Source organism: Aythya ferina (assembly GCF_964211825.1).
Source record: "Aythya ferina genome assembly, chromosome: 13".
NCBI lineage: Eukaryota > Metazoa > Chordata > Aves > Anseriformes > Anatidae > Aythya > Aythya ferina.
Genome location: NC_140311.1, coordinates 18682028 through 18694043, shown reverse-complemented (window position 1 = coordinate 18694043; position 12016 = coordinate 18682028). Strand labels below are relative to the sequence as shown.

At 44.3% G+C, this 12016-nt stretch overlaps 1 protein-coding gene across 1 annotated transcript in view; it reads right to left on the bottom strand.

Moving 5' to 3' along the window:
• The window catches only part of SMARCA1 (SNF2 related chromatin remodeling ATPase 1), a 28889-nt gene extending 20442 nt beyond the window's left edge, over positions 1–8447 (bottom strand). Inside the window, exons 1-5 of the mRNA XM_084534043.1 lie at positions 8295–8447; positions 5315–5401; positions 1819–1985; positions 775–875; positions 550–650 (exon numbers count right to left, since the gene is read on the bottom strand). Of these exons, the coding sequence (XP_084390169.1) occupies positions 550–650; positions 775–875; positions 1819–1985; positions 5315–5401; positions 8295–8399 (561 nt within the window). The 5' untranslated portion in view covers positions 8400–8447. The remainder of the gene's footprint in view (positions 1–549; positions 651–774; positions 876–1818; positions 1986–5314; positions 5402–8294) is intronic.
• Between the last annotated feature and the right edge of the window lie 3569 nt (positions 8448–12016).

Below are 12016 nucleotides of genomic sequence, written 5' to 3'. Positions count from 1 at the left end.
ACTTTAAAGATGTATTAAGTTGAACTCCAGATGCAAAGAGAAGACATTATGATATTCATCAGAAGCATCAAAACCTTGGACATCAATCTTGCACACATTCATCCTTCTCAGCAGTGCTGGAGAAAGACATTTGCACACCTGTGTTACATTTGAGCATTAACCACATATACAAAAAAAGAAATGGCAATTATACATTTCCATGTATTTGAAATATACACAGACTCTAAGTTACCATTGACACAACTGGGGCAGTAATTACTTGAATAATTCTACCTTTTCATCTACTTTTTACTATTAAGAGATTGACTTAATGCACAAATGCCATAATTTACATTCACTGTTAAGTAATTGGGCAACTGAAGGTTATACAAATCAGAATCATTTAGGTTGAAGAAGACATCTCAGATCTAGTCCAACCTTTAACCTAGCATTGCGAAGTCCAATATTAAACCACATCACTAAAATGAGTGTCAGAAAAGGATGGTTAAGTTCCACAAAAAAAAAAAAAAAAAAAAAAACAACAACAACAACAAAAAAATTGTTGCTTACCATTTCATCTGCCAGAATGCCATTAACACCATTTTCATACAGTGAGATCATCCAGTTCAAACCTCTAACCTGATAATCCCTTAGCGTTCCTCCTTTCACATCTGTAAATGTAAGATTCCTCTAAGTAGAAAAATACAAATTCTGAGTATAAAATTTTCATTGTGTTCTGCTCATCAGCTTGTAACTACATCAAAGCAATCAGAAAGCCATCAGTAGAATACTTACACGAAGGAGACTCCTCAAATCGAATGCACACATTAGATGTTTTCCGACTTTCTGACAATAGCTCTTCATCTTCTTCTTGTTCCGTGCGCCTGTGGCGATAGCTGAAGAACACAAATTGTGTGCACATGAAAATTTCAAACTTTTAAAACTAAATAAGAACTTATAAGAAAACCAAGTAATTTACCTACAATGTGCCTGTACGTTCTAGCACCCTGACCTTTGACTAAAATCACATCCTATTAATTCACTGTTCCTCCTGGCTCATTCCAGCTTTAATTGGAAAGGCTGATGTGAATCTCTCTCCTCCAGAGTCATAGCCATACTCTAACAAGTACCACGAGTTCTCTGAGGCACTATTTAATAAGCAACAGAAATAAAACACCCACATCAGAACTGGCCTTAGAACCAATTACTTGGTAAGTATACTATCCAGAAGGTTCACACATTTGATCCCCAAATTATTTTTTAACAATTGATAAGACAGAAAACATCATTTGGTTAACATTCCAGAAATTTGGTGTTAGCTATGACAAGACTCCTCATTAACACTACTTGCAGGGTGTGTCTGGATTAGCGACTAATGTAGAAGGACTTGTGCAGTGAGGCAATTCATGCTGAGGATCCAACACCCACATTACTTGCATGTTTTGTTATTTTAACTTGATTCCACTCTGGTTCAACTGACATGTCCACTAGCAGCTGGAGCATATCAGGTGCATTCCTGTAGCACATCTTCTGGTTTAGTGTCATGCAAAATAAATTCAATTTATGCCATTCAAAACCACTCCACAATATAGACCAGAATATGGTAAACAGCAATAAACAAGGATTTTAATTTACAAGTGCCCTCTTGATCCAAGCTCATACTAACCTATATGAGCCAGTATACATATATCAACCCATTTTTAATGAAATTGTGATACACCGTTAATAGGAAAAGTTCTGGACTCAAAGCACAACCTCTATGCTATTAAATAAATTTGTGTATTAAATGGCATAATTAGTTTGAAAGCATAGCAAGTCAGAAGTAAGAATAAGACATACTCCCCAGCTGAAATCAAACACTGCTTTTCATCTTTCTTTATCCGTGGCCGTCCCAGCTTGACTTTCAAAGGAGACGTTGGTGATTTTTGTGCCGCAGGTTGGATAAAATGTGCAAAGAGTTCTGTCTGCTTCAGGAGGAACTCAAATCTTTTTGCTCTATCTGCTTTCTGGTTTCCAAAGTGGGAAGAAATATTAAAAAAAATAAAATAAAATAAAATCAATGATTTCATTAAAAAATGTATTTTTATTAAGAAACAGAATTGAGACACTCATGAAGGCAACTTATATGAGCAAAGACCGGCAAGACCACCTGCTTACTCTTAGCCAACTCAAGAAGGCTACAGGCATCGTGAAATAGCTCTTGAACCGCTTCAGATTTCAGCTTAGCATGAATTGCTTTAGAGCACCCCAAGGTGACTTCTGGTAGTTCAAAAGACCCTTCATGAAAACCAGAGCAATCTGGAAGACAGTCAAGAGCTGATACCCTCCTCCTAGCTACTCATCCCCATTCAAAATCCAAAAATTAGTAAAAACAACTCAAAAAGAGTTTACTCATGTATTCCTTAAGCCTGCAGGGCACATGAGTAACCCTGAGGGCATGTTTAAAGGATTCTGCACAGAAGGTATTTTAAAAGTACAGTTCTGACTTGCGGTAAAAGAAATCCGAGCTTTGCTCATGTCAGTGGTTCCATCGGCTTCAAGGTTATCAGGACTACATCTGAGACAACATTGTGGTACCTCTGGATTTGGAAGTATGACTAAAGTAACAGGGATGGACAAGCTCAACACTGCTTGCACTGAAGTTCATGACTTTGGCTGTCAGATTTCAAAAGGATCTGGTTGATGCTTGCCTGAATGTGAGCCAGCAGCGTGCCAAGGGTGGCCAAGAAGGCCAACGGCATCCTGCCTTGTATCAGGAGTAGTGCAGCCAGCAGGAGCAGGGAGGTGATCGTCCCCCTGTACTTTGCTCTGGTGAGGCCGCCCCTTGAGTGCTAGGCTCAGCTTTGGGCTCCTCGCTACAAGAAGGACACGGAGGCCCTGGAGCGTGTCCAGAGAAGGGCAATGAAGCTGGTGAAGGGCCTGGAGCACAAGTCCTGTGAGGAACAGCTGAGGGGGACTAGGAGTGTTTAGTCTGGAGAAGAGAAGGATCAGGGGACACCTCATTGCTCTCTACAACTCCCTGAAAGGAAGGTGGGGGAAGCTGGGGGTCAGCCTCTTCTCACAGGTAACTGTGATAGGACTAGAGGGAATGGTCTCAAGTTCCACAAGGGGAGGTTCAGGGTGAAAATTAGGAGACATTTCTCCTCAGAAAGAGTGGTCAGGTGTTGGAACAGGTTGCACAGGGAGTTGGTGGCATCACTATCCCGGAGGGTGTTCAAGCAAAGGTTAGGGACATGGTTTAGTGGGTAACATTGGTAGCAGGGGGACAGCTGGACCAGGTGATTTTGAAGGTTTCTTCCAGCCTTAATGATTCTTTATTACTTATTACATTTGTGACAAGCCATATGCACACATCTATATCACCATACCAAAACACATCATCCCCTGTATACAGAAAACTTGATTTTCAAAGAAAAATAGGGTAAAAGGCAACTGCTACCAGATGAACGTAATTGCTATCAGTCTTTGTGCCATTTCTAAGCATCGTGTAACACTCTACCATTTAAAGCAATTTTCATGTGATCTCATTTTTCTGTCTTGCCATAAGCTATGGAAGCGAAACTAGTTTTGTACCATAACCTTTTTAGAGAAGTGTGAGCAAAGCTTTTCTGTGTGTAACTTACAAGTGTAAGTGCTCTAACAGCTGTAACACCAGAGATAAAGGCATTAAAAATGAACATGCAAAGCAACATCTTGCCACATGAGGGCACTGTATTCACAATGCATTTATTTTAAAAGTGGGTGACTTGCGACCAAATAAACGTTATCCAGTTCATTCTCAACAAATGAGTTTACTTGTGTCTTCTGTCTAGACAAAAGAAGTATTAGATCAGGTAGGTAGTAATCTGTGATAATCACACTCTTCCCTGGACCCCAGAAATTCTGCTGGAATTACTAGGCATCCATTTAATCCTAGATCTTTTAAGATAGATGCAGTAGGACACCGATTCCCAGCTTTATTCAAGAACTTCATAGGTGTGTCACTCAAGAACAAAACTTGCAGTGTCCACCTGGTTTCTTCCTTTGTGTAATACAGAAGAGGTCTTCTCTCTTCTCCAGCACTGTAAGCTCCCTAAATTTTGGTCATGGATAGATCCTCTTTTGCATTGTTATGAATCATATCACAAGAAATCTCAATATTTAAACCCTTTTTATTTTTATATGACAAGAAACTGGCAGCTTCAGTACTTCTTTCATTTAAAGAGAACCTTAAGGAAGCCTCTGACATGACTTGTGAGGTCAAAGAACTATCAGATATTCAAAACTGAAACAGTGGTGTCAAGTGTAAAATGCAGTTGACTAGAAACTCCTTACAGAAGTAGGGTCTCAATATTAAATCTACCTAAGAAAAAAAAAAAAAAAAGGAAGTGATCAAATCCATGGTGGGGAAAAAAAAAAACAAAAAAAACACACTGGCACCTACTGAGTACAAAAACCACAGCCTCCAACTCCAGAAATCAACACAGACAGAAATACTTGTGAGAACTATCACAGAGATAAAGACAGGGAAATCACTCGCCAATTACCATCACATTGAAAATAAACTCAGCATAAGGACGAATAATATAGTTTATTGGCATTTGATAGTAGACTAGAGCAATGAAAACAAAAAGCAGCCTAAAAACATCTTCCCACCACACACTCTTCTAATTCCACTCCCAGGCAGTGCAGAGAGAAAGGAGGGTTGTAGTCAGACCCTGACATTTCCCTCCACTTCTCCAAGTGGGGTCCTTCCCAAAGGATGCCATCCTTCAGAAACTGATCCCATGTGGGCTGCCCACCAGCAGCAGCTCTTCAAGAGCAGATCCATACGGGGCTGTACCACGAGGCCCCCCGCTGCAGCATGGAGACCTGCTCTGCCATGGGACCCACGGGCTGCAAGGGGACAACCTGCTCCACCAGGGGCTGCAGGTGAACCTCTGCTCCAACACCTGGAGCACCTCCTGCCCTCCCCCTTGGCATCTGCAGGGCTGGTTCTCTCACACTGTCTCACCTCTCTTTCCCAGGTGCTGTTGTACAGCTGTTTCCTCCCCCTTCAACCTGTTCTCAGAGACACCACCAGCACCACCCATGGTCTCAGCTCTGGTCAGCAGCAGGTGCTTTTCGGAGCCAGCTCTTCTCTGAGAGAGGGCAGCTTCTGGACTCCTTCCAAAGGCCATCACTGCAACACCCCTGCTACCAAAGCCTTATCCCATACACCCGACACATCGGTTTGTTTAACTTTTCTGACACACCCTGCCTGCAGTAATTTTTTGTTACTTGCAATTTTATTGACCTAATTCAAGCAAACAAGTGTCAAAAAAGTTGCAGTATGCTTTGTTGTGAGAACACTTACCATCTTCTCTTCATATTCTGGATCAATTTCTTTTTCAGGCCTAGCCGCCTTTGGAGGAGGCTTGAGTTGAAATGGAGGATCATTTTTCTGAAATTCAAATTGTAAACACTATTAAATATCAGTGTTATTTTTTTATTATTATTATTTTTTAAGAACGCAGAAATATCAGATTTTTAAAAAGGTGATGACTTCAACAGGGAGTGACTGCATTAGTCACATTACTTCACCCAAAAGAGAAACAATTATCTATGATGTAACTGAAGAATGACCAGATAAAATGTAAACAGAAGGTGAGTCTCATTCTCATGTTTATTTCTGGAAATAGGATCCAAGGTGGAAGAATTGAAGGAAAGCACTAAAAAAGGGCCAAGCTTAGTTTTTCATGGAGAAGTTATTCTCAGCCAAAAAACTCAAAGCATGTTTCTACAAATTCAATTACTACTTGCTTTACCAAAAAAAAAAAAAAAAAAAAAAAAAAAAAAAAAAAACTAGCAGAAGTCATAATGCTGGCAGAATATAATTTCTGAAAAAAGTATCATAGGAAAGAATGTTTTGTGCAGTTGCTTTCCCTACCACCACCCAATTCAGCCTTGAAGTATGCCTTTCTACACATCTTCAAGTAAAAATTATTAAATACTTCCATTTTTGAGAGGCACTAAAAGATGCAAAGTGTTTTTGAAACATATTTAACAATTTGAAAGGAACAGGCCAAGCGCATGCCTGCATAAAAGCAGAGTCAGAGGTCGGCAGGCGCCTTAAGCATCAGCCCACTATAAACACAACAAAATGAAATAAACTATACAGGGTCAGGTAGCAAAAACAGACCAAAACAGTACTAAATACATAACAGCTTGTAAAGCAGCATTCTACTTCAACTCCAGAACCGTTACTGATAAATACATATGCCAACTTACTCTTTAAGATAAGGCAGAAGGATACAAATAGGAGGGATGTTTTCTAAAGCTCTAAAATACCTTTTAAGTTTTGGCCTGAAGACCTAAGTCTCAGCAAAGATGAACAGCAGTAAGTGCATAACAAAGCTGTTTGATGATTTAATGATTTTCTAAAAATCCCAGTTCAATTTTAAAAGGTCAAATGATTGTGTCAAAAGGGGGCAGCAACTAAGATTTCCTAGGGTAAGTCACTCACAACTTCTTCAAGCATACAGGTAACTAAATGCAACAGCCATGTCTCTGGGACAAAGCCAAACAGTTCGGTGGCTACAAATCCCTTCTGGCTGCAACAAGTTGCTCAAGTAAGATGTAACTTATCTCACTAAGTCCTAGGGCAGATGGCTCCAACAGGGGTTCTGATGTTACATTTCCCCAGAAGGAAACTTCATGGTGGGGCACCAAACAAATTTTATTTGTATATTTGTGAACAACACATTTCCTGAGTTAAACAAGTAAACAAACTGACATTAAAAGTTACTGCAGCTACAGTGTTTCAGGTCCTACACCTTGACTCTCAGTATAAAACACCTGTATCTGTGTCCCTGCTCCCCTCACTGCAGTGAGCTGTGGAACACTGATGGCCCCAAAACATTAGAAAAAAAAAAAAAAAAAAAAAAACACAAATAGGAGACTACCAAAAACTGATGAAAAGAATGTAAGACACATGCATCCTTTCTCTTCCTGAGTTTACAAGGGAAAAGCATATTGTACTTTAATTAAAACACTATTCTTCATTCAAAAGTTACTCCGTGCTGGTGGAGCTGGACACATAGTAGGAACGAGCATCATCTCTGAACTTACTTCAGGGTAATATTCTGGGTTATTAAAACCTAGACCTTGCCAATTCTTAAATTCTGATATGAACAACACCACCTCTTTTACTACCAACAATATCATGTACCTAACATAACCCAGAATCACAGAATATTTTATCAAGTTCATGGGAGTTTTACTCTAAAAACTACAGAACGCATCTTCGTTGCTTAAAGGGCTGATTTAACAGGAAATAGGAAGACCAGCAGAATCCTCACTGCAAACAATTAAAGCAGTAAAAGGGGACTTTTGCTTTTAACTTATTTTGTTCATGGAGCTGGCTAGTAACAGCCTGCTTCTACTGCAGAGAAGTAGAAATAAGAGGCCCCCTGAGAAATGGTGCCATTTAAATCCTCACAACAGACAGGACCGTGCAGCAGCTTCCAAAATATCAGGCCTTGGCTGCTTCAAGGGTCCAAAATACTTCACCTTGAAACCTCTGCCAACCAGCCCAAGCAGAGCTCCCGGCTCCCAGCAGGGATGTAACACAGTGAAAGGGGCGAGGAGCTGAAGAGGCTGCACATCAGCACCGTCACCATGCCGGTTCCTAACCCTGCAGCACCCAGCAGCTGTGGCCCAGCTGAGGCGGAATTCCATGGCCTAAGTATGGACCCCGAGCACTCACCAATACTTTCCCTTAAGAAACATGATGATCAGCATGGCACAGTAGCACAGCATTGGTAATATTCTGAACCATTAACTGCTTCCAAATGATTTATAGAGAGCCTCTAAACGTTTAACACTCATTCTGTATCAGTTAAGATAAGATCTTGCAGAATAAGCTGCAGGCTGGCATAGAAACCCTTAAACTTTTCCCTCCCATTAACATTGCTGCAGCGTACTTCACAGCCCTTCTTGCACCAGGGTAAGGGAATACAGCACTTGGCACCCCTGGGGCAGGCGGTGCCTCCCCCCAGCTGCAATCCCGGCCCCGAGCCCGCACCGCCCGCTCCGCAGCCCCCTGCGGCGGGCAGCGCCCGCAGCACCCAGCCCCCGGCCCCCGGCCCCGCTCCGCTTCCAAGGACACCCGACCGCGACCCCCGGTGGTCCCGAAGGGCCCCGCCGCGACCCTTCGCCAAAAAAATAAACACAAAACGGGACCGGGAGGAGGCCGGCGGCCGCCCTCGCCCTGCCGAGGGGCTCAGCCCGCGGAGCGGCGCCGAGGGGAGCGGCCCTACCGCCGCCCGGGGCTGCCCCCGACCCCGCAGCGGTACCTCCTCGGAGCCGGGCTCCTGCGCGCCGGAGGTGGAGGTGGAGGGCACCTCGCCGTCCGAGCGGGCGGCCGCAGGAGCGCCAGGGCTGCCGGGGCCGGGGTCCATTTTGTCGCGGCCCCTCCGCCCCCAAAACGCGGCGGCTCCGCCCCGCGCAGGCCTCGCGAGGCTTCCGTGAGAGGGGCCGGGGCCGCCGGGGGGGGTCCCCGGGGCTCAGTGGGGGGCCCCGGGATGTGCACGGCGGGTCCTGCCCGCGGGTCTCGGGGCTCCTGCCCGAGGCTCTGCCGCAGTGCTGGGGCCCTGTGGGGGCGGCAGGGGTGCGATAAGGGATGCGATAAGGGGTGGCCCAGGCCGTGCCCCAGGAGGAGAGCCGCCTCTTCGTGCCTTCAGGGCTAATGCGCGTCCCAAAGTGCGGGCCCTGTGGCAGGTGAGGGTTGGGAGAATAAAGATGTGTGTTTCCTGGGGGCCTGCCTCGCTCAGCACTGTGTGTGTCTGCTGCTGGAAGTGGCACTAACGGAGCAGCTCCGGGCGGCTCCTCACGCAGTGTGTCTGTCTGGATTGCTGGCTGCTGAACTGCAGTTTGGTTCGTGCTGCTGAAGGAAACCCAAAACAGCCCTTGGGATGTCACACAGAAAAAAAAAAAAAAAAAAAAAAAAGCTTCAAATGGGGTGTTTTACCCAATGACTACTCACAAAGGCAATACTGCAAGCTTTTTGTCCACAGAAAGATCAAACCCCAGCCCTGTAGGCAGAGTGAGGCGTAATTGTTTTCTCCTTCTAGTAACAAACCCAGCAGCTCATCAAGATCTTCCTGCATAAATCGACAACTGAGCTGAACAAACGGGCTGTGTGGCTCATGCCCTGTGTTTAGACAGACCTCAGCAGTGTCTCTTCTGTATATACCTTGATTCCAATCAAAGGTACAATTTGTGAAGCATTGCTCTGAAGTTCTGAACTGATCCCACGACTGCCTGATTATTCTGAAGTGGAGCATCTCACCTAAGAGATGGTCCTGCATACACCATTTAAGCCCCAAACTCTCATTCTCCCTGTTGTGAGACATAGAATCATAGAATATCCCGAGTTGGAAGGGACCCATAAGGATCATCAAGTCCAACTCCAGGCACTGCACAGGTCTACCCAAAAGTTTAGGCCATGTGCCTAAGTGCACAGTCCAATCGCTTCTTAAATTCAGACAGGCTTGGTGCAGTGACTGCTTCCCTGGGCAGCCTGTTCCAGTGTGCAACCACCCTCTCGGTGAAGAACCTCTTCCTGATGTCCAGCCTAAACTTCCCCTGCCCCAGCTTAACACCGTTCCCACGGGTCCTATCACTGGTGTTTACAGAGAATAGGTCACCTGCCTCTCCACTCCCCCTCACGAGGAAGTTGTAGACTGTGATGAGGTCCCCCCTCAGCCTCCTCTTCTCCAGGCTGAACAGGCCCAGTCCCCTCAGCCACTCCTCGTACATCTTCCCCTCTAGGCCCTTCACCATCTTTGTCGCCCTCCTCTGGACACTCTCCAACAGTTTAATGTCCTTCTTGAACTGCACACAGCACTCTAGGCGAGGCCAGACCAGCGCAGAGCAGAGCGGGACAATCACCTCCCTTGACCTACTAGCGATGCCGTGCTTGATGCACCCCAGGACACGATTGGCCCTCCTGGCTGCCAGGGCACACTGCTGGCTCATATTCAACTTGCTGTCAGCCACAACCCCCTGAGCCCTCTCTGCGGGGCTGCTCTCCAGCGTCTCATTGCCCAGTCTGTACATATAGCCAGGGTTGCCCCATCCCAGGTGCAGGACCCAGCACTTGCCTTTGTTAAACTTCATGCGGTTGGTGATCGCCCAGCTCTCCAATCTGTCTAGATGTCTCTGCAAGGCCTTTCCACCCTCATCCGAGTCCACAACTCCTCCAAGTTTGGTGTTGTCGGCAAATTTGCTCAGAACACCTTCTAGTCCTACATCCAAATCATTTATAAAAACATTGAAGAGGACTGGCCCTAAAATGGAGCCTTGAGGGACCCCACTAGTGACCATCCGCCAGCCAGATGTGGCCTCATTTACCACAACCCTTTGAGCCCTGCCCATCAGCCAATTGCTCTCCCATTGTATGAAGGTTTTGTTTAGTTGTATGCCACAAAACAATGCTCTTCCAAATTACTTAGCACCCTATTGCCATCTGCCCCTGTTGCATAGTTTGCAACAGGACAAGGCCCACAGCACCTGCAGTTGCCCTTCCATCTGATTAGTTTATAAAGGCTTGGGGAAGTGTATTTTTCTTAGCACAATTGAGACGAGTGACATGACTGGTTTTTAGAGAGTAACCCAAATAGCTTTTCCAAGCAGGGCTCTCTAGAAAATGAAGCTTAACATCAGCTATGCAAAAGGTCTTTAAGGTGGGAAAATTCCAGTCTCTGATGCATTTGTTCTTAGACTTTATAGAAAATAGCCTACTAACTGTTTTTTAATATCTGGCTTTTCTACTGCAGTTTCAAATGCTTGTAGCTTCTGTTTATACAAAACACTCTCAAGTGTTTCTCACAGCTTGCTTTTTACTTGCAATTCACAGGAATATTACATGCTGTACAAAACAGTCAAGCTGCTGCTTTCATGAAAGATCCCCTTTGGATATTTTTTTGCTTGCATGCTTGACATTTGCATTTGGCACTTTGCGTAGATGTGCCTGGTTACTTCTCATAGGTTATGTTGTGTACTCCTGAGGGTCCAGAGGCCATTGTTTGAAAAATCACTTAGTCATACAACAGTATTTTCAAGTGATAATCTCATTAATTATTTAAAATGTACACAAGTGCTTTTTGTATTTATATATTCTTTCATCTTAGACTTACATGATATCTTTTCTAACATATTTGCAAAATTTCACAGAATTTCTCCTTTTTTTTTTTTTTTTTCTTTCTTTCTGTGGTTGGGAGGCTGGGAGTTAGTAGTTGTGTAAAGCTGTAGAAGTGGCTATTAGTTCTTTGCTTTTCCAGCTTTATCCCCCCTTATTTTACAGTCTGCAAACACAAATAGAAAGGCTGAATGCACAGTCCCCTCCACACAGAGGTTTCTTAGCAATGAAGAAGGCCTCCTCTGTCCAACCCAGAAAGATAGCACTCAACATATTGTATGACAAGAACTATGTTTTCTTGTCAGAAACAGGAAGAGCGATTGCGTATCCTTAGGCTCACTGTTGTCCATTTTTACATTTTGGACCCTGCTGAAATATAGAAAGAGTTGATGACGTGCAGATCCGGAGGCATTTTAAGTCCTATCCAGATAAGACTACAAGACTTCTGAGATCTTGTACTGTGGCAACTCAGCCTCTCCCAGACAGGGACTATTTGTCTTACTGTGCTGAATAAGAGACTAACCATGATGGTCTTTGTTTTTCTAACACAGATACATTGGTTTGGGGTAAGTTTTAAAAATCAAACCATGCAAGGAAATATGTGTGTGCACAGCATAAGCAGTTATCTGCTACCAGTAGTGAAATCTTGTTTCTCTTAATAATAGCAGCTTGAATAATAAAAACTGCTGGAAATATTGGTTGTGATTCCTGTCTTCTCTGATGTGAAGCTCTGTAAGGGACAATTGCACTTAGAGCAAGCGGCAGCACCCTGCCCAATGTCACTAGGTGGCAATGATGCTGCGTGGGCTCGAGTGGTGGCTGCAGAGCACTGGCGCCAGGTGACAGGGCAGCCTGTGAAGCATTTCGTGGGAAGCT